The 21,056-nt window shown below is 44.7% G+C and overlaps 1 protein-coding gene across 4 annotated transcripts in view; it reads right to left on the bottom strand.

Moving 5' to 3' along the window:
* Positions 1–21,056, bottom strand: part of Gcnt2 (glucosaminyl (N-acetyl) transferase 2 (I blood group)) — a 97,257-nt gene that overhangs the window by 16,685 nt on the left and 59,516 nt on the right. Inside the window, exon 1 of one of the 4 annotated variants that reach the window (XM_005355070.3) lies at positions 18,024–19,179. The exons of the other annotated variants lie outside the window; for them this stretch is intronic. Within the exon in view, the coding sequence (XP_005355127.1) occupies positions 18,024–18,948 (925 nt within the window). The 5' untranslated portion in view covers positions 18,949–19,179. Of the gene's footprint in view, positions 1–18,023; positions 19,180–21,056 lie in introns of those variants that run through there. 4 annotated transcript variants of the gene reach the window in all.

Raw genomic sequence — 21,056 nt, 5'->3', positions numbered from 1 at the left:
AGACCAGCCTGGTCTACAAGAGCTAGTTCCAGGACAGGCTCCAAAACCACAGAGAAACCCTGTCTTGAAAAACCAAAAACCAAAAACCAAAAAAAAAAAAAAAAGAGCTACTTACAGGACAGCTAGGGCTGTTACACAAAGAAACCTTGTCAAAAAAACATCATCAACAGCAACAACAAAATCCCACAAGTTGCTGATCTTGGCTCTCCCTTCAGCCTACCAAAAGAATCAGAGTGGTGTGGGTAAGGCTGGGGGAGGATGTCCACTAAAGAACCCAGTGGGGAAGGGATGAGTTCACGCTGAGGAAAGACCACCCAGAGCTCTGGCAATACTCCGATCAGAAGAACTATGCACAGAATCTCAAAAGCGTTCTTCCAGGGGAAGGGTTTTGTTTGTTTTCTAGCAAAGCCTTCCCTGACCTTTCACAGCAGCAAGTGATGAGACAGAAGAAGGTGAAGCAGACCAGCTGGGAGGTCCCGTTTTACAGTGTTTACAATTTTACTGCATTTTTGTTATTTTTAATTATGTGCACGGGGTGGGGTGTGCGTGGGTGCGGGAGGCCAGAGGGATCTGACGTGCTCCTAGCCACCACGCCATCTCTCTGGCCGCAATCTTTTATTCAGCTGCAGCTAGCTTCTACACACAGGTGTTTCATCCCCCTGGCAGCGTTAGAAACATCTGAGGAACTCTGAAAAACAGAACAACCCCAGCACCTTTCCACTGGTGGGTGTTGGCGTTGCGCAAGAATGTGATCCCAGCACCAGAGAGGGTGAGGCAGGAGGATTGTCAGTTCCCAGGCCTGCCTGGACTAAACACACTCAGAGACCCTGTCACAAACAAAGCCTAAACTTCCTTTTGGGGATCTGGACTAGGACCAACCACTGCTATTTCTAATTATTTGTTTGTGTGCATGTGTGCCTGTGGCAGCCAGAGGACATCCTTACATGCCACCCTCAGGAACATCAATCAGCACTTCCTTTCAGATAAGGTCTCCTATAGGCCTGGAGTTCACCTGTTATGCTAATTTGCCTGGCCTGTGAGACCAATACCCTCTGGTCACTGCTACTCCAGGGCCAATTTCAAGTTGTAATATAAAACTATAGTAATAAAAACAGCATGGTCTTGGCACAAAAACATATACATTCATCAGTGGAATCAAATTGAAGAACCAGACATAAATTCACAGACTCATGGACTCCTGATTTTTGGTAAAGAGGCTAGAAACACACACAGGAAAAAAAGTCAGCATCTTCAATGAATGGTGCTGGTCAAACTAGATGACTTCATGAAAAAGAACCCAAATAGATCTGTTCTTATCACCCTGCACAAAACTCAGGTCCAAGTAGACCAAAGACCTCAACATAAAACCAGATCCACTGAGCCTGGTGCAAGAGAAAGTGGGGAATAGCCATGAGTGCATTGGCACAAGACACAATTTCCTGAACTGAACACTGATAGCCCAGGCACTAAGGTCAACAATTAACAAATGGGACTTTCGTGAAACTCTGGAAACTTCTGCACAGCAAAGGACACCATCATTCAGACAAACCATCAGCCTACAGAATGGAAAAAGATTTTGACTAACTACACATCTGATAGAGGGCTAACATCCAAAATATATAAAGAACTCAAGACACTAAATACCAAGAAAACAAATCTTCTAAATTTTAAAATGAGTTACGGATCTAAACAGAGAATTCTCAAAAGAGAAAACTCAGATGTCTGAGAGACGCTTAAGGAAATGTTCAACGTCTTTAACCATCAGTGAAGTGCAAATCAAAACTACTTTGAGATTTTACCTTATGCCTGCTGGAATAGGTAAGATCAACAAAACAAGTGACATGTGGACTAAAAGGAACTCTCAAACATGGCTGGTGGGAGTGCAAATTCATATAGCCAATATGGAAATCAGAGTGGCGATTCCTCAGGAAGCTGGGAATCGTATCTACTTCAAGATCCAGCTATACCACCCGTGGGCGTATAACCAAAGGATGCTTCATCCTGCCACAGAGACACTTGCTCAGACATTTGTTCATCGCATCTCTATTTATAATAGCCAGATATTGGAAACAACTTAGATGTCGCACAACAGAAGAATGGATGAAGAAAATGTACATTTACACAGTGGAGTATTACTCAGTCATTAAGAAATGACGTCATGAAAGGTACAGGCAAGTGGATGATGATCTAAATAAAATCATCCCGAGTGAGGTATCCCAGACCCAGAAAGACAAATATGGTATGTATTCACTTACATGCGGATATTAGGTATTAAGTCAATGATAACTATAATCCGCAGAACCGCAGAGGGTAGGTATAGAGTAAGGGACTAAAAAGACCATATAGGTCTCGTTAGGAAAGGGAGATAGGATAGACAGATATGGACGGATGGGGGGCTGGAATAGGAAAATCAAATGTGGAGAGGGAAAGGGGAGGGAGATACAAGGGGGAATATTGGGGAGAGACCTAAATTTAAGGACATTTGAGAGGCAGTATGGATACCTAATACAGTAGAAACTTCCTAAAATATATCCACCTATGACAGAGTAGACACACATGAGAGAATGTTATTTCATAAAGTATGTATTTTGCACAAATAAATACTCCTATGTCACTTTAAGATCAGAAATATATATATATATAATTGAACCCAGGGCCTTATATTTGCTTAACACATCGCTTACTACTGATCAACAACACTCCCAACCCAAACTACACGGCTATTAACTAGCTAACTAGTCTACACTGAACATAGGTGGCAAATAACCTTTCTAAAGCCACCTTTAGTGGACAGGGTTGAGGCAGGGTGTCTCTATTTTGAATCCAAGTCTGGCCCGAAACTTACTAAGTAGACAAAATGACCTTGAACTCACAGAGAGGCCTCCACCTCCCAAGTGCTGGGATTAAAGGCTTGTGCCACCACACCCAGTAGGCAAGTTGTCTTTAAGGTTAGAAATGCATGTTGGGTTTTTTAGGAGGTTGTTTCTATTTTTTAGAGACAGGCTTTCCTCTGTGTAGGCCTGGCTGTCCTAGAACTCACTCTGTAGACAAGGTTGGCCTGCCTCTGCCACTGCCTCTGCCTCCCAAGTGCTGGCATTAAAGGCATCAAAGGCGTGCGTCACCACTGCCCAGCTGTCTTGGGTTTCTTTAACTCAGAGTTCAGGCATCTCTGATTGCTGGGCTTGTGATCAAAGCCAAACCAAACCAAAACAAACAAAAAAAAATTCCTATTTCCTAAGAACATAAATCTGACTGGGTTCTGGAAACCTGGGAGATTCTGCTAGCTAAGATTTTCCTGCAGCCTCTGCCTTTAGCTCGAATGTTTATATACAGCCTGGGTTGGGTGTTTTCAGTTCATGTGGTACTGACTAGGTTTTATGTGACTTTCAATTACAAGTGCAGTGTTGATTTTCCTCCCGCAGCAGAATCCTGCTTTCCTAAAGGCATCACAACGGCCTGGCCTGGCTGGTGCGGTTTGTTTTACTGCCCGGGGTAAAGCCTTTCCTGACTCGTTAGCAGATTGTCATTTTTACTCTATACACAGTGCCTTCTTCACCTTCAAAAGAAGGCAACGGGCTACCGGGGGTTGGCTGCAACTCAAGAATTCAGCTACAACTTCTAACCAGCACTCCTCCCTATCCATGCACAAACAATCCAATAAAAACTCGCACACACGGGGTGGTTGTCTAATTTTAGCCCTGATTGACAGGCCAGCCCTGGTCGAAAGTTGCCGAAGGTCAGCGGCGAGCTCCATTTGTTGTTGCACAAACTGGGGTATATATAGGTTGTTAGTTCTGAGAACTGAGCCTCTGTCTATAACGAGCCTCGCCTTTCCTACAGAACAGCAGTCCGGGCCTATTTGGAGTGTTCTGTCAGCTAACTGAAGAGAACCGTGAGGGAAAAGTCTTGCCCTGGGCCTGGGATACATGGGTGCCCTTGCTTATGCCCAGTCCTCAGAAAGATGCAGCAATGAAGAAACCTAGGCCTCTATCATTTTCCTCAAACATCCATTTGGTCCGTACATTTGGATGAAAAGCAACGGTTTGAATTAGAAGTTATATAGCAGGGGGCCTGGAGAGATGGCTCCATAGTTGAGAGCACTGGGTTCAGTTCCTAGCACCCACACGGGAGCTTACAGTCACCTGTAACTCCATTCTGGGGGATGCCATGCCTTCTAGCCTCTGAGGACACAACACAAATGTAGGGTAGAAGGGTACAGACATACCACACATAAAATAAAAATAAGTAAAATTTTAAAAAAGTTCTATAGCAACACAAGACGAGACATTTAATGTACGGTGTCAGAACAGTCATTTCAGTGGGAAGAGATTCGAAGGGAACTCTCAACGGTGCCAGAAGTACTGAGACTATGCTTTCTTATGTGGGCTAAACAGGTAAGAAGCAGCAAAACCTCTGTGAGCTGAGGCTGGGGATATAGCTCAGTTGATAGAGTCTATGCTTAGCATGCATAAGGCCCTGGGGTTCAAACCCCAGCACTGCATTAAACTGGGTGTGGCAGCACACACACTTGACCCTAGTCCAGGGATAACTGCATCTCAGCAGCCTCAAACAGAAACAGAAAATTCAGTGCTCTGCTCCATTCTGATGTGTACAGTTTGTATATATAATACTGTACCAGAGCCCAGACCTTAGCACAACTGACTCCATGATGGAAGTACCATGCAGGTCATAAAACTCAGCATATAGATGGTAGTATCACCTGCCAAGATGAAACAAAGACCTAATCCGTCAACATCCATAGCTCTGGGGGAGTCTCTAAATGTCTAGCCTTGCTACCTGGCTTCTGCAGTTCTGCTTCCGGCTAACTGTTCTTTTTAACTGAGGTGTGTCGTTGTGGAATAATCTTTTTGTACACTGTGAAGATGAGTCACTCTGGTTTAATAAAAAGCTGACTGGGCAAAGACTAGGCAGGGTTTCCAGGCAGAGAGGATGCTGGGAAGAAGAAGGCTGAGGTTGCACACAGAGCACCATACTTTTGCTCCAAACCTCTCATGCTGTGTTTGCAACAGTTGTGTGATTTGTCCAGGGTCAGACATGCCATGAAGCCACGAGGAGAGGACTCCAAAGGCCTTTCCTACTCCAGAGTCCATATTCTTTTCTCTATACCCCGCCGCAAGGGCAGAGAACCTCAGGGAGAGCACTAACTCTTGATACAGGGCCTCAAATGTTAGCGTGACAGAGCCCTTCCTAAAGCACTCTATACAGGTCTTTGCTAGTCCAGCCACATCCTGCCCATTGTGGGTATTCAGACTCCTCAAAACTAACATGAATGTCAACTGTAGCTTCTTGCGGGGACAATAGTCAAACCTTACTGTAAATATATAAGCATATCACATGACAGTGGATACTAATAAACCCAGGCTCATCTGCCAGGCTCAGGAATTATCTACATGTTACAATTTATAAGGAAACGTAACAGGTATGACAAACCTGTGAGTTGCTATGGTTGTCAGAAATGAGGAGCTTTCTCTTTTCCGATGAGTATTCTACATGGTCCTCTTGTAAACCCAATCACAACAATTGGTTGAAAAGTGAAAATATTTTTACCAACTTAAATATTTAGGGAATACCTCAGACTGCGTTTCTTTGTCTTATTTTTTAAAAGTTGAATCTGCCAGCACAACTCTTTATGAATTAGGGGAGTCAGAATTCTGCTTGAGATGCCCAGTTTCTTGGCCTCTGCCTTCTTATTGTGATATTGGGGAAGAGGGGGGACTAAGGGCAGTGTGCTGTTTAGGGGTGTCTTTCTTCTTTATATTGAATATTCTACTTCTAATAAAAATAGAACTGATAATCTAAGAGTCACACAGTGGGTCAAGGCTTTGGTTTTATTTTTCAATATATGTAAGCATATATATGCATACATATCATATATACATATAAACATATACCTAATACAGATATATGCATTTGTACATACACATATAAACACACACAAACATAATACCTATGCATACATATATAGATATAAACATATACATACATTTTACACACACACCCCCCATCTCAGTTTTCCACTTAATGAGATTTAGTATCACCTAAGAGAAAGACCCACTGGGCTGAGATCCTGAAATACAAAAAAGAGAAAAAGTAAGATCATATTGAATGAGGTAACCCAGACCTAGAAAGACAAATGATGCTGAATGTTCCCCCTCAATGGAAGCTCTTAGCTTCAAATCTCCAGGTGTGAATACATAACCTGTGGTAACTACAAAAACCAGGAAAAAAACAAAACAAAACCTGAGACCATTGCCAGGACAGGGGAGCTGAGGAGAAAAAGTCAGGGAGAAAGCAGGGTACAAGCAATCTGATGAAAGAAATAGGAAAGAGGGGCTCCTTAGGGAGGGGAAGGGATGTAAATACAGAAGATGGGAGAATAAAAAGCGATAATAGCAGAATACACGCGAGCTGATAGGACATAGGAAAAGGGATGCTCTTTAGGGAACCAAGAAGGAGATGAAGACAGGAGGGGGTGAAATAACAATAAGAATGTCTGAAAAAAGGCACAAGGAATCATATTACTAACTATTTACAACAGACAAACAAACCAAAAGTGCTCCCTCCAAGAGCCCAAGGCCACCTAACAAAACCTCCAACACCATACATGAGAAGCCTCTTTTGAGTTGTTGGTCAGGGCTGCCCAAGAGACTCCCCAAACATACAACCTATTGCCTTTGCCTTGGTTCCCCCCCCAGAGGTGGAAGATAAGTTCCTATTGCTGAAGACACCATGTACTTCAAACCCAGGACCCAAAGGCGACTGAGCTGGAACTGATCTGAATGCCTCCTCCCTGAAAACCAGAAGGCACCATGCAAACTTCCAAAGGAGGGAGGCAACCAACAGTCCTCCCTCTATGATGCCTATGAACCATATCAATGACCAGCATGGCATGATAACCTCAAGAGCGCAGAGTGATGCATGTAACTCTGGGGGAGCCAACAGTTCTCTCATTGGACTTAAGATCCATTCAACAAGAAGGATACCATACTTAGTACCAAAAGAATATATATATATATATATATATATATATATATATATATATATGTGTGTGTGTGTGTGTGTGTGTGTGTGTGTGTGTGTGTGTGTGTGTGCGCGTGCATACACACACACACACACACAAATGTGCCCTCAGTGCTACTGAAGTCATGGTTATTGGAGGAGAATCTATAACTACTTATCTATTGAACCAGAATAAGCCCTGTCAACAATCCATCGACGTTTGTCCTTATACCCACAGAGAATTGTAGTCTTCATGCCTCATCAAGGAAACTTCTCTTTGCAACAGACAGAAAAACTACAGGGGGATAAAACACTACAGAAAACCACAGCTAATCAAACTGCAGTTGGGAGCCCAGTTCCAACTTCATGTCTACAAAACACTTCAAAGGCTCAGGGAACACTGTGAAAGAGGGACCAGAAAGAGTGTAAGAGCCAGAGGATCAGGGAGATTGCTATGAAATTGTGTCTCCTAGTAACTTTACCCTCGAAGTTACACCAGCATGACTTCCCAAACAAGGACGACATTAATGGACACACCAAACTGGACAGGAAAAAGCCCACGAGGCCTTAACTATACCAAGGAATTACAGGCAATTGGATTAAAGCTAGGAGCAGATGCCGTCCTTTTCAGGAAAGAACACACCAATTGATTACCCAGTGTCAAAGGTCAGCCCTGAAAACATACATGCAAGTAACATTATACAGCCTGAACAGGTTATATTTAAGAATATATGTGCACGTGCACACACATGTGAACACACATACACACACATGTGCACACACATACACACACGCACGCACAAATGTGCCCGCAATAACAACTAGCGAAAAGAGATCGTGAACTTGAAGGAGAGTGTGGAGGGTTATATGGAAGTGTTTAGTGAAAAGAAAGGAGTAATGTAATTATACTATCATTTCAAAACTTGAAATAAATAAATAGAAAGTGAGTTGAATAGAAGCACCCGTTTGCTCTCTTCTCTGACTGTGGATGCAGTGTGACCCCGTAGGCTCCTTCTACTACAGTGGCTTTCCGCCACTGTCCCCCGACACCCCAACTTTGAGCCCATGTGATCTGAGTCAAGGGCTCTGGGAAGCCCCTATGAGCGGGCTGTGTGAATTTCCTCTTCCAAGCAATTGTTATACTCTACACAAACAAGTCCTTTCTGAAACGAAAGAAAACAAAGCTGCCAGTTAACCCCAGTTCCTGCTCCTTTCGGGCAGATGTGGCCGTGGACAGGCTGCTCTGGTGTCTAAAACACTGCTGTGTGCTGCGGACTCAGCCAGGCTTTTAGGAGTCTTAAAAAAAATCGCACCAATAGCCAGGTGGTGGTGGTGCGTGCCTTCATCCCAGCACTCAGGAGGCAGAGGCAGGTGGATCTCTCTGAGTTCAAGGCCAGCCTGGTCTACAGAATGAGTTCCAGGACAGTCAAGGCTACACAGAGAAACCCTGTCTCAAGACAAAACAAAAACACTAATAACATTCAAGGAAGTCAAAGCAATCACAAAAGTTTCCCTGAATCTCTGCTATTTTTTTGGGTGGGGGGATATTTAAACCTAGTTTTACATGGTGGGTAAGCCAAGGCACACACATCCTTTGGTGTAAAACAAAGACTAAAATTAATGTCTTTAAAAAAAATATCTTGGGCTGGAGAGATGGCTCAGTGGTTAAGAGCATTGTCTGCCCTTCCAAAGGTCCTGAGTTCAATTCCCAGCAACCACATGGTGGCTCACAACCATCTGTAATGAGGTCTGGTGCCCTCTTCTGGCCTGCAGAGATACACACAGACAGAATATGTATACATAATAAATAAATAAATATTTAAAAAAAAATAAATAAAATAAAAAAATATCTTCAGCGTCTCTGCAGTATAGACTATTTTCAGGCTTTCTTTATGTTAGTCAGTAGACACTTTATGCTCACTGTTAGTTCTTTAAATATATATTTTTTAGACATTCACTTATTTATTTTGTGTGTGGATGGCTGCTGAGAGCACAGGCCATCAGACGACAACCTTCAGGGGTTTGCTCTCTCCTTCCACAGTGTGGGTTCCGGTTTGAACTCAGATTGTCAGGCAAGGTTGCCCTGCTGACAGAGACAAAACCAACCTCACTGCTATATTTACCTACAATCAAAGAAAGCCCCTGCTATTTCCTTAATATGGGCATTTTCCAGACACTAGCCACTTGTCCATGGCTGTCAGAAAGCCTGCCACAGGCACTCAACACTATCAAGTTTTCTCTTACGGAAGCCTGCTACCTTTCCCTCAGGCAGCTCGTCTCTGCTGGACAGTGCCGTGGCAGCTCCTTCCACTCCTTCAGCCAATAGCCTTTAAGATACCAGCCAAAAATCTGCTGCAAATTTTAATGAGCCAGGGTCTGTGAAGGCTGGGGTAGCCCAGCAGTTCTCACGTGTCCCAGAAAAAGAACTCCACGGCACCCGCTGGAGATATATAGATGCCTGAAGCTGCTGAAGCAGAGACCCGGGAACCTGCGCTGGACCGGCTCTTCAGGGGGGATTCTGAGGAGGGCAGAGCTCTGGCAACCCCAGGACCACGTGCACACCTTGGGAACTCCACAGAGTCACCACCCTAAGGCTCAACAGCATCTTAGGCTAGCATCACCCATTTAGCAAACACTGGAAAGAAGGATTTAAACAATGTCTTTCTGGTTTCCACTCCCCTCCCCCCGTTTGCTGGAAAAATATTTTTTAGTCTCACAATTCAAAGAAGTCCATACTTAAGGTATGAAGCATATGCTAATATTCAATGTACTATTTTTATTACCTTTATCTATTGTGTGTGTGAGCATGTGCACATATGGAGGTCATATGGGCCAACGCTAGGAGTTGGTTCGCCCAGCATAGGGGTTCTGGGAATCGAACTCAGGCCAACAGTCTTGGCAGCAAGCACCTCTGCCCATTAAGCCATCTCACAGGACCCTTAGCTATCAACATATATATATCTCATGTAAATCTGCCATACCGCTTTCTAAACTTCTTTCTACATATTTGCACATCCTTTTTCAATTTAGTTTCAGTTAAAATACCAAATAACAAATAACAAAATAAAAACAAATCATAGAATGCCAAGTAAATAAATATACAATGTGATATTTTCATATGTACGTGTCTTTCTATGCTTTCTTACTTTGCCCCCCACCCCTTCACTCCACACTTGCCGGTCCGTTTCCTTCCCCCAATGGCTCCACCTCCTATTTTCATGCCACAAGCCCTCTGCTAGCATCTCCCGTCCAATAAGAATGGACTTCTACTTAACAAAGTCACGTAAGTTTTAATCCAATTTTTGAAGGTGAAACAAGGTTTTATTAAGAAGTAGCAATGAAGAAAACTAACCCCTGAAGTTGTCCCTATGGCAAGGAGGGGGTCCCCAAAATGGACTGTCCCCAATTTATGTTTGAGAACAGATATTGATACTGGTCTTGAACTTACGTTCCTCTTGCCCTTTCCCTATCCTCCTGAGTACTAAAATTAAAGATTCGCTGAACCACGCCCTCTGCCCTCCCTTAGGCCTCTTCCCTTATCATGTCCTACATACATCTATACATACATACATGTGCAGATATAAATTTAAGTATAGACTCTGTATTAGAGAAAACAGGTCAAACTTTTTTGTGGTACCATGTGAACATGAGGAATGGAAAAAAATGCTGAAGTGTTCAGTTCATAGGAATAAGGTATAGCTATTTCTGTTACAGAGATAATTAAGATATCAAATATAGATCGATCACTGTATAAACTGAAATGTACCTATATCAACTCTCTGTGACTTTCGTATACAATTAAAATCAAATCATTCTGAGTAGTCATTGAAATGTAATTACATTTTTATTGTTGTTGAAAAATAAAAAGAAGCCTTCAGCTTCCAGAAAAGGTCTGTGCTGTACAATTGTTAGAGAACGATGGATGGATGGATGGATGGATGGATGGATGGATGGATGGATGGATGGATGGCGGAGTTGGAAAGAAAACAATGTTGCCAGTTCTAAAGCAGCAACTGTAGCGGACTTTTCTAGTGGGATTGAATTCATGTTAAATTCAATTTGGCAGATGCTTGCCAATTATAGCTGCACGTGCTTTAATCCACTTTGTAGACAACAGCTCACTAGGAGACCCAGGCTGGCCTTGAACTCATGACCTTCCCACTGCCACTTCCTCCTCCTCCTCCTCCTCCTCCTCCTCCTCCTCCTCCTCTGCAATGCTGAGATTACAGGCGAACAGGATTGTGCCCAATTTCCGAATTTTCTTATCTTATAAAATAGTCTAGCGATTCGGAATTTAATACTAATTAAGAGAAGTGCTTCTTAATAGTTTCCTTCAGCGTGGGTAGAAAGCAAAGATGCTTGGACAGACTGCCCACTAAAGGAGTGGCACATTCTTTCATTGGAGCGCAAGGCTGGACAGATTACAATGATTCCATAAACAGCCACATTGTCAACACAGTTTGCTTATCTAAGATGCTATGATCTATCCACGGCTTCTCTACCAAGCCCTCAGCGTTTTAATGGTGTTTGACCCATGAATCTAGATTACAGAAGATCTGGGAACAGTGCAGATATAAATCTTCCCCCAAGAGCCTCATGAACCTATCTGGATTTCTGGCCAGAGAAGAACCTCCAGTTGCTTACCAAAGAAGAAGAAGGAGAAGCCAAATAGGTCACCCACAACCAATGTAGTATTTTGAAACCATGTTTTCATTTTATTACATGAATTTGATACGATCTAGCTATGCAAAAAATAATATTTTGAAACTATTCAGGAGACAGAAACACATGGACACATGTTGTGAAGTTTCTCCTTTAACTATACTGACTTTATTTCCATATTGACCAAACAACTGTCTTCTAGACACAAAAACAAACCTGAGTGTTTGGAGCTGCTGATTAAAGTTGGACTCTACTGACCCTTGGGGGTTATCATTCCCAGTCATGAGGACGGCAGACACCAATGATCACAGCCTGTGTTATTCCAGAAACTGCATTTGAAATTCAGGCTGATGCACAGAGAACACAATATATGATCCAAAAAGGTCTGGTACTGATCTAGCTCCACCTTGTTTAAGGCCCCAGGAACCTTCCTGGAGAGAACATGGTCAGTGTATAAACTTGGTGAGAGCTATGTCTGTGTTAAGTTTTACTTATGCTTGGGCATGGTCTTTTCTCAACCTTTCACAGTCTTGGCTTATTTCCTAAACCAGCATTCTCAAGAGCAGACAGTTCAGGAACCAGGGAGTAGCGCAGAATGGTACCAACAGCGGGGTAGACACAGTGCCAGGTGTGGGAGACACTCAAAGCAGGTGTGTGTGGAGGCAGATACTCGGTGGAGGCGTCTGCACGCACTGCCTGCTGGTGTCCTGTCTTGGTATCGGATGCCTACCGACTGCATCACTGTCTTAGGGTGGCTACTTAGAACCACATTTTTTTCTAATGACTTTAATTATTCTAACTTTATTTTTACCTAATGTACATTAGTCTTTTGCCTGCATGTATGTCTGTGTGAGGGTGTCAGATCCCCTGGAGGTAGAATTACAGGCAATTGTGGGAATGGAACCCAGGTCCTCTGGGAGAACAGCCAGTGCTCTTAACTACTGAGCCATCATCTCTCCAGCCCCCTGAGAATCATACAGTCTAACAAAGAAAGTATTCGGTATTTTAGCATTCCATCTGGAGTTTTGGAGCTTACTAAGTTTGCCCTCTTTCTCTCTCTTTTCCTTCCCTCACTGACAGATTCCATTTGTCTGACTAACTGGAACATGTTACCACACGATGTTTGATCTACTGTTCTCTTTATCTCTTCACTATCAAAATCCATCCCCACTCGGGCACCGCAGAGGGCACGGCACAGGGCACGTTCTTACACCATTCCCGTCTTTGACTGTTCAGCTCCTCTCAGACCTTCCCCCAGCTCTGCAACCATCCAGCATTCTGTGTTTTTTTTTTTCTGTGAGCAGGATGACAAGTGACAGTGTCCAGTGTGTGGCAGAGACAAGGAACACAAAGACAGCGGAGGTCACATTGCTTGCTCTTAGAGGCTCAAATGCCGAGGAGGTGGGGTAAGGAGACATTTACTACCGGGTCACCACGACTTGGTGCTGGAAGAAGCAGTCTTGGCTATAGGAGAGCCAGATATGGGACACCAGCTGTTCTGGAGGAGGGCATCAGAAAGGCCGAAGAAGACATGTCATCTGCTGCGGTCACACAGCACAAAGAGAAGTTGGATCTGATTGGTAGAAAGGGAATCCTTAATGATAGGGTGTCATCAAACAATGCTAAATAGAAAGGTAAAGACTGCAGAAATGCTAGGGTCCAGAAGTCGTTGGTGTATAAAGTGTGGGTCATTTTATAAAAAGAGATGAGGGTAGGGGGATGGGTGAGATGCGGGTGATGGAGGTCATGGCCCTGATGGTAATGGGAAGCCACGGCAAAGCTTCAAGCAGGGATGGATGTGTTCACAAGCCTGCCTGGCCACACTGGGCACTTACCACCATTGCACACTAGCTGAAATTTCCCCAGTTACCAAACCTCACAGAACTCTGTAGACCTGGATTTTAAAATGCTTTAAAATAAGGAATTGGCTTTTGAATTGGAAATAGCTCCCCGAACACATCTGCTTACCACCTGTTTAAATAAAAAATACACCATGCAGAATTTTGTTCCTAGCACACAGCGTGGGGCCTAAAAGAAAGACCTTTTTTGTTTTTTTAAACTGGATATATTTGTAGTGATCTTATAAAACACTTACTTGGAGTGTTTCCTACAGTGTTTTGTTAGTGGTATTATTATTCCAAAACATAATAAAATACCTCTGGGAGGAAAAGCAAAGAAACAGTGAGTTCAGTGGCTGAGAGAACACGACCTTCACAACCCTAAGCCTTTGGATATTTTTTCAAAATTGTTTTGCATTGAGAATTGAACCCAGGGCTTTGTGTATGTTGAGCATGTACTCTGTTCCATGAGCTACACGTTAACCCTTCCTATTTTTTAAAGCCATATATATATATATATACACACACACTCACACACACACATATTATATGTGATTTATTTTATGTATATGGATGTTTTGCCTACATGTACATCTATTTGCCCTCCAGAAGAGGTCATCAGATCATGAGACTACAGTTGTAGATAGTTGTGAATCACCATTTGGGTGCTGGGAATTGAACCCTTAAAAGAGAAGGCAGTACTCTTAACCTCTCTGAACCATTTCTGCAGCTCAATATTTTTGTTTTTTGAGACAGTAGCTCAAAAATTTTGTTTTTTCTCTGTAGCTTTGGAGCCTGTCCAAGCCTGTCCTGGAACTAGCTCTCGTAGACCAGGCTGGTCTCGAACTCACAGAGATCCATCTGCCTCTGCCTCCCGAGTGCTGGGATGAAAGGCACGTGCTACCATCACCTGGCTGCTGCTCAATATTTTAAAAATAGAAACAGATATTCAAAGAAAATAACAACAAACAAAACCCAAGCCAACAACAAAACCCAGCTCCCTTTCCTCCAATAAAAAGCAAAAAAACAAAGAAATTTGAGGGATTAAAGTGGGGGACAATTAGCTCCAAATCAAAACAACCACAAACACGAATAGTATGGAGTTATGTCTGCTCCTGGCTGCTCCCTCGGCACATAGAACAGCGCTTGTCACAATGAAGAACTAAGGAAGCTGTTGATGTCTGAAAGTGTCAAGTCAGTCTAGTTCACTGAAAGGTGCTTGCTGCCATGACTGACAGCTCGTGTTCCACTCTCCAGGACGCACGTGGTAGAAGAAGAGCATTAATTCCTGTCATCTGACATGCAGCGGCATGTGCGTGGGCGTGCGTGTGCGCAGGCGTTACCATGAAGCGGTAAAGGCAGCTAGGTCATTACTTGCAAAACTTTCTTTTCCACTCTGTGTGAGTGTGAAGTCCTCAAGACACTTCATTTCCTTTCTTCTTTACCAAGATCTCCCGGGGGCTAGGGATGCAGGCCAGTTGATCAGAGTGCCTGCCTCTCAAACACCAGGTCCTGGGTTCAATCCCCAGCACCTCAGAAAGTAGGCATAATATCAGAAGCCTGCAATCCCAGCCTCTGAGGTGAATGAAGGAGAATCAAAAGTCCACGGTCAACAGCGGGCCACCACACAAATTTAAAGTCAGCCTGTACTGCATAAAACTGTCTCAAAATAAATAAATAAAAATAGAAAGAAAGGAAGGAAGGAAGAAAAGAAGGAAAGAAAGAAAGAAAGAAAGAAAGAAAGAAAGAAAGAGATGTCTCATACTTATTACCAAAGCAACCTACAAATGCTGAGCATAGAGACAAAGGAAAGAATCTTTCACCCTAAGGAGTGCTGATGGCCTGAAGGGCAGTGACACCGCCAGCTTGGTGTGGTGAGATGACAGGGACCTGTAATAGCTTAAACCCATGTGTCAGTTATCGTGTGAAATTCCTCAGAAACCCACTTCCTGGCTTCCAATAGCTCCTTTTGGAAACATAACTGGTCTGATTACATTTTCACCTGACGTCACTGTGGGGGCTGGGTAGAGAAGGGGTGGATCACCAGGGAGAGAGTCAGACACACACACACACACACACACACACACACACACACACACACACACACACAGAGAAGGCAGGAGGAATTGGCCAACCTTGCTCTTGTTTCTTGATCCTGGAAGTCTCTTACGAGGCCACGGTGAAGCACGCAGTCAGGTGCACACACCACAGTGATGGGGAAAACATGAGAGGCTGTGGCGAGAGGGTAAACTCTGTTTCTCTTATTGCCACAGTGATTGCGGGCCGCGTCTTAGCCCAGCCGCTGTTCCCACTCCCAGCCACTAAGAACGTTCACTGATGGCTACTCCCCATGTCCACTGACTGGCTGGCTTAGAGAAGAGGAGTCAGACCAAAGCGTGCTTCAGGGGACACAAGGAAACGGGCACAGAAGCCTGTGTGTGTGTGTGTGTGTGTGTGTGTGTGTGAGAGAGAGAGAGAGAGAGAGAGAGAGAGAGAGGATACTTAATTCCTAAAGGGATACCTTATGACTCTGGGTAACAAAGTGAACCAAAAATGTCTCATGTGTTTGCTTTCCAACACACACACACACCCTTGCGAATCTTCTCACTTTTCCTTATCCTTTGTCCTTTCTGGTAGGCCATTTCTTTCTGATATGCAGGGAAGAAGAAATGATTATTCCTTCTTTTCCCACTGCAGCAGAAATAGCTAAAGCTTCGGGCTACCAGACCCCAGCTTGATCTGGGGCCAACGGTGTGACCCACATAGCACACACTCCTCCAAACTAAGGCTCCACTCATCCCCACACGGGGATAGCGAAAGTGGACCTAACATCTGGTACAAACTGTACCGACAAAGGCAATACCAGTTGCCACGTGCGGAATATTGACATGTGTTTTAGACAGAAATCAGTCAAACTAGCAAGATAGCCCAGCAAGTATAGGGGGCATCACGATCTGAGTACATTCTCTGAAAAGAACTCCACAACCTTTTGACCTCCACACATGGGCCCACACTCATTGTAAGCATGAACATGAACACAATAATGTCAAAATAAAACATTTAAAAAAAAAAGAAATGGGTATGGAATAGAGTTACCTAATGGATGGTGCATTCCTTCTGGGAATCTCTGCGAACTGAAAACCTGGCATCTCTGAAATAAACTCTTACAGGACAGCTTATGTGTCTGTCCCTGGCCACCGGGCTTCTCTTCTTCACTTTCTGCCTCTAAGGAACAGTCGCAGAAAATTCTAGGACTACTCTTCTAGCTCAGCCATTAGGAATGTTGAATTATGGGAGACCTAAATATGTATAACTGCCTTGAGTCTAGTATGATGGAAGCTTCCAACAGCACTCGAAAAATATGCCAAAGATAAGGCTGCAACTCAGAAAGCCAGGAACTATTTTGAAAATGTCAGGTATATGGCCATCTTTAGGTAGAACTGACACCCTCCAGTCATCGGGTGCAATACTGGAAACCAGCATGCAGGGACACTCCCCGGCAGCTCACCCGACTTATGGGCAGCAATTTTGAAAAGCAGCCCAGGTCTGAATCAAAGGAGGAGTTTGTTACTGTCATCGGCTGACAGCTGCCTGGCATACCTTGGCTCCGTTTCCAAATCACCATAAACCATCAAACAGACTTCCCCTGGGTGAAGGCACAAGGCTGTAAACAGGAATGGCTAGTAAAAAGAACACTAGGGACTGAAAGTTGAGAATTCTGCATGGACCCACTCCAGCCGCACTCCCTGTGTGTCCGTGTCCATCTCCAATCCGTTACCCAACTCCTCTAGGCAACAAAACGTCAGGCTGGGTTTGTTCAGCCAAGACTAATTGAGACCTGGGCACCAGAGTGAATCCAAGCAGGTGTCCCCCCCCCAATGTGTAGAAACAGCCCCGCCTACCTTACGTGGAATTTGCTCAGTGACTTCCTTCAGATAGAAACACGGCCTGTTCCACCTCACGTGTTCTAGAATGCTGACTTAAAAACCCATCTCCCAGCACTTGAGACTTCAGTCCTTATGAGGGACTATGACCAGTGTAAACTCTAAAGATGGGGTGAAACCCCAACTCGCATCCAGTACACAGTAGAAGGCAGAACCACAGTGTTGCCGGTTGCTGAGTTATCCCTTAGATCACAGCTTCTTGGATATTTATACGACCCACAGAACCAGCACAAAACTGTCCGTAAACGCAACCAAACTCATCATTTTCAAGAACTTAAAATAATTTCTTTCAAGTAACTTAAATGAATGAGTTCTTATAACTCAGTAAGTAAGAGGTAGCAAAGGGGCCATTGAGATGGATGGGCAGGTAAAGGCAATTGCCACCCAGGCTCAGGCCTGGGTTCAATCCCTGGCACCAGTGTGGTGGAAGAAGAGAATGACCCTCTTGACTGTCCTGACCACACACACACACACACACACACACACACATTTGCAATCTGAAAATAAAGAATAAATATGACATTTTAAGAAGCATTGTCAATGACAATTGGGCACTGACCTGGAATCCTATTGAGTGTCACCCAGAAATGCTCATCAGGGCTATAGGTATCTTTAGACCACTCTAAGAGATCAAGGGCCCTTTGGTCATTCATGATAAAGCTGACAAAGTCTCTGGTGAGGGCCACGTAGGCCGTGCCAAAGTATATGGTCAGCTGGTGAGGAGGTGGAGTTTTCAAAGTGTTTGTTTTTCTCATAAAAAATCTGCCCTTGCCTGTATGTTCTTGGAAGACGTACTTAGTCCGCACAATTGCGTGCTCTGGAGGCAGCACCCCTGGGGTGATGTTTTTCCCCTTAAATCTTTTCAGATGGTGAATTATTTCCCTGTTGGTTTTCAGGGGGAAGTCCTGCCCACAGGTGTTGACGGCATATTTCCAGGGGACCTCAGAGGCCACCAGATCTTCCATGCAGTTCAGGTCTGCCTGGAGCCGGGAGAAGCCAGCATAGACCACGGCCTCTGTCTTAGAGGCCAGGAAGGCATTGGGGAAGCAGCTTAGTAACTGCTGGACAGCATCTTTAAAAGTCTCTGATGCCTTCTTATCCACGTGCACGCAGTAGACATTCTGGGGCGCGTAAATGGCCCTGAAGAGCCTTTCAAAGGTGTTGAAGTCTTTGTGGATCACCATGACATAGGCCAGGGGGAAGGCAGCCTCTTCTTCCGACAGGGGTCTGGTGATATAGTGGCTCTGAGTCTGGTACAGTTGGCAAGAGATTCTTCTTCCCAAAGGATGTGGCAATGTATTCCCCCACATGGAGAACGTCTGGTTTCGAAGACCGTAATCACAGGCGATGACAGACGTCTTTTCGCTGGAGCTGTTGAGCGGCTGGTAGAGGCTGTATGGGCTTAGCTGGCTGTGATAAAAGACCACAAAAATCACCACGCTGAGCGCAGTGAAAGCGAAAACGCAACTCATCCATAGGTTCATTATTTTCAGTTCCAGGCGGGAAGAATTATCTCCGGAGACTGAGAAGCGCTCACAGTTCTGAAAGCCTAGGCGCCAGAGAAGGACCTGGTTCCCCCAGATTCGCTGGTTTCTCCCGCAGAGTGGGTTCGCGCTCCCCAGTTCTCAAGGCGCAGGTCTCCAGAGCTAAGTCTGGTCCATCATCCGGGATGGGCTGGAGATGCGCTGCTTTCCCACAGCGCGCTCGCAGCCAAAGCCTGAAGCCCCCGGCTGCCAAATCCAAGCCAGGAGGAGCCCAGCCCCGCCCAGCCTCTGAGAAGCCTTTTCATTTGCAAAGGAAAAGCAAGAGGCGCCTCCAAGTAAGCTGCATTCTGGAACCGAGTGCTGGGACCAGGAACCGACTTTCTCAAGCATCAACCCCACCCACCTCCCCTCCTACCTTCTAAACTGCTCTTTATTCTTGCACACCCCGGGCCTTCCAGAAAGGGTGGCTCTGTTTTCTGGCCAGTCTTAGGGCAATGGCTCCTAGGTGTTTGTTTCTCTTCTTTCTCGTTTATTTTTTTCATTTTAGGGTTATCTCTGCCCCTGGGCAGAGGCAGAGATAAGGAAAAAAGGCTTTGCAACACGCCTAAATAGATAATCAACAGTAAGAAAGAAAGAAAAACTTTGTGGTGAGCCCTGCTGGATTAAATCGTTGCCTGTGTTAAGCTTACTCTGACTAGGAGAAGAGGGAACTAAGAATCAAACCGAGGGACGGGACGATTTGAAGGTGACTTCTCTTATCAGAGGGTCTGAGCAGCTGACGCTGTGGCGAAATGTGATAGCCACTGTTTTCTGTTTCACCATGAGCTTCAGATGTCTTGAACTGTCAACACAGTATTATTCACAATGTCCGAGCACCTAGCCACCAAGTCTCCTTTCACAGCGGGATGCCATCGCATTTGGGGTCATTTCATAAAACTCCCGGATTCTCTATTCTCGGTCCCGCCCACCCTACTCTCGCCCTTCCTGGACTCTGAAGAAAGAACAAATGCTTCTGGGCTGTTGTAAAATTCCTGGAAGTATCAGTCATTGTGACTCAGGGAAACCAGGAAGAGCAGGTCTGGTTACAGGGCTCCAAATTCCTTTAGTTTACCTGCGCACCCTGGTATGGCCTGCCAGCTCACAGGGAATGCGGAGTGCTTGGGGGACCCAGGCTGGTCCTATGCGATTTCTAGGCAAACGAAGCTGGGAGACATTGGCAGCGGCTCCAGGGAGAAGTTCCTTGCCTCTGCAAGCACCAGGCCCTCCCTCTATGTAATGGCACAAGGGCTTCACTGCAGATCCCTTTGATTAGGTGAGACTCCTCTTGCTCATGCCCCAGGAGGAAGCAGACTCCTTTCTGGATGTGGATTCAGAGAGTGTTGCCTTTGGTTACTTTTTCCTCTTTTGAAAAGCAGCCTATACTTCTGATCCTACTTATGAACTGATATTTTGATTTCTGTGTCTAATAATATAAAAGAAAATTTTTACTTTACAGCTTTTTCGAGGGGGTGGAACATTTCAAGACAGGGTTTCTCTGTATAGCTTTGGAGCCGGTCCTAGAACTCATTTTATAGATCAAACTGGCCTCGAACTCACAGCAATCTGACTGTCTCTGCCTCCTGAGTGCTGGGATTAAAGACGCGTGCCACTGCTACCTGGTTTACCTTAAAGCTTTTTTTTGTTTTTTTGTTTTTTTCGAGACAGGGTTTCTCTGTGGCTTTGGAGCCTGTCCTGGAACTAGCTCTGTAGACCAGGCTGGTCTCAAACTCACAGAGATCCACCTGCCTTTGCCTCCCAAGTGCTGGGATTAAAGGCTGCGCCACCATCGCCCGGCTTACTTTAAAGCTTTTAAGTGGGTTAATTAATCCCCCAAACTCACACCTTGAACAGGGTGTGACAGTTTAATCCCTGTAACCTCAGCATTTGGCAGGCTGAGACAGGAAGATTGCAAATTCCAAGCTCTAGGCTAGCTCGGGCTACAAATGAGATCCTGTCTCATCAAAGCAATCAGACTGGGTGTGGTGGTGCAGTCCTTTAATCCCAGTACTTGGGAGACAGAGGAGGTGGATCTCTGAGAGTTTGAGGCCAGTCTGGTTTATATAGAAAGT

Source organism: Microtus ochrogaster, chromosome 16 (genome assembly GCF_000317375.1).
Source record: "Microtus ochrogaster isolate Prairie Vole_2 chromosome 16, MicOch1.0, whole genome shotgun sequence".
Lineage (NCBI taxonomy): Eukaryota > Metazoa > Chordata > Mammalia > Rodentia > Cricetidae > Microtus > Microtus ochrogaster.
Note: the sequence above shows the minus strand (reverse complement) of the source record. Positions and strands in the feature narration are given on the sequence as shown.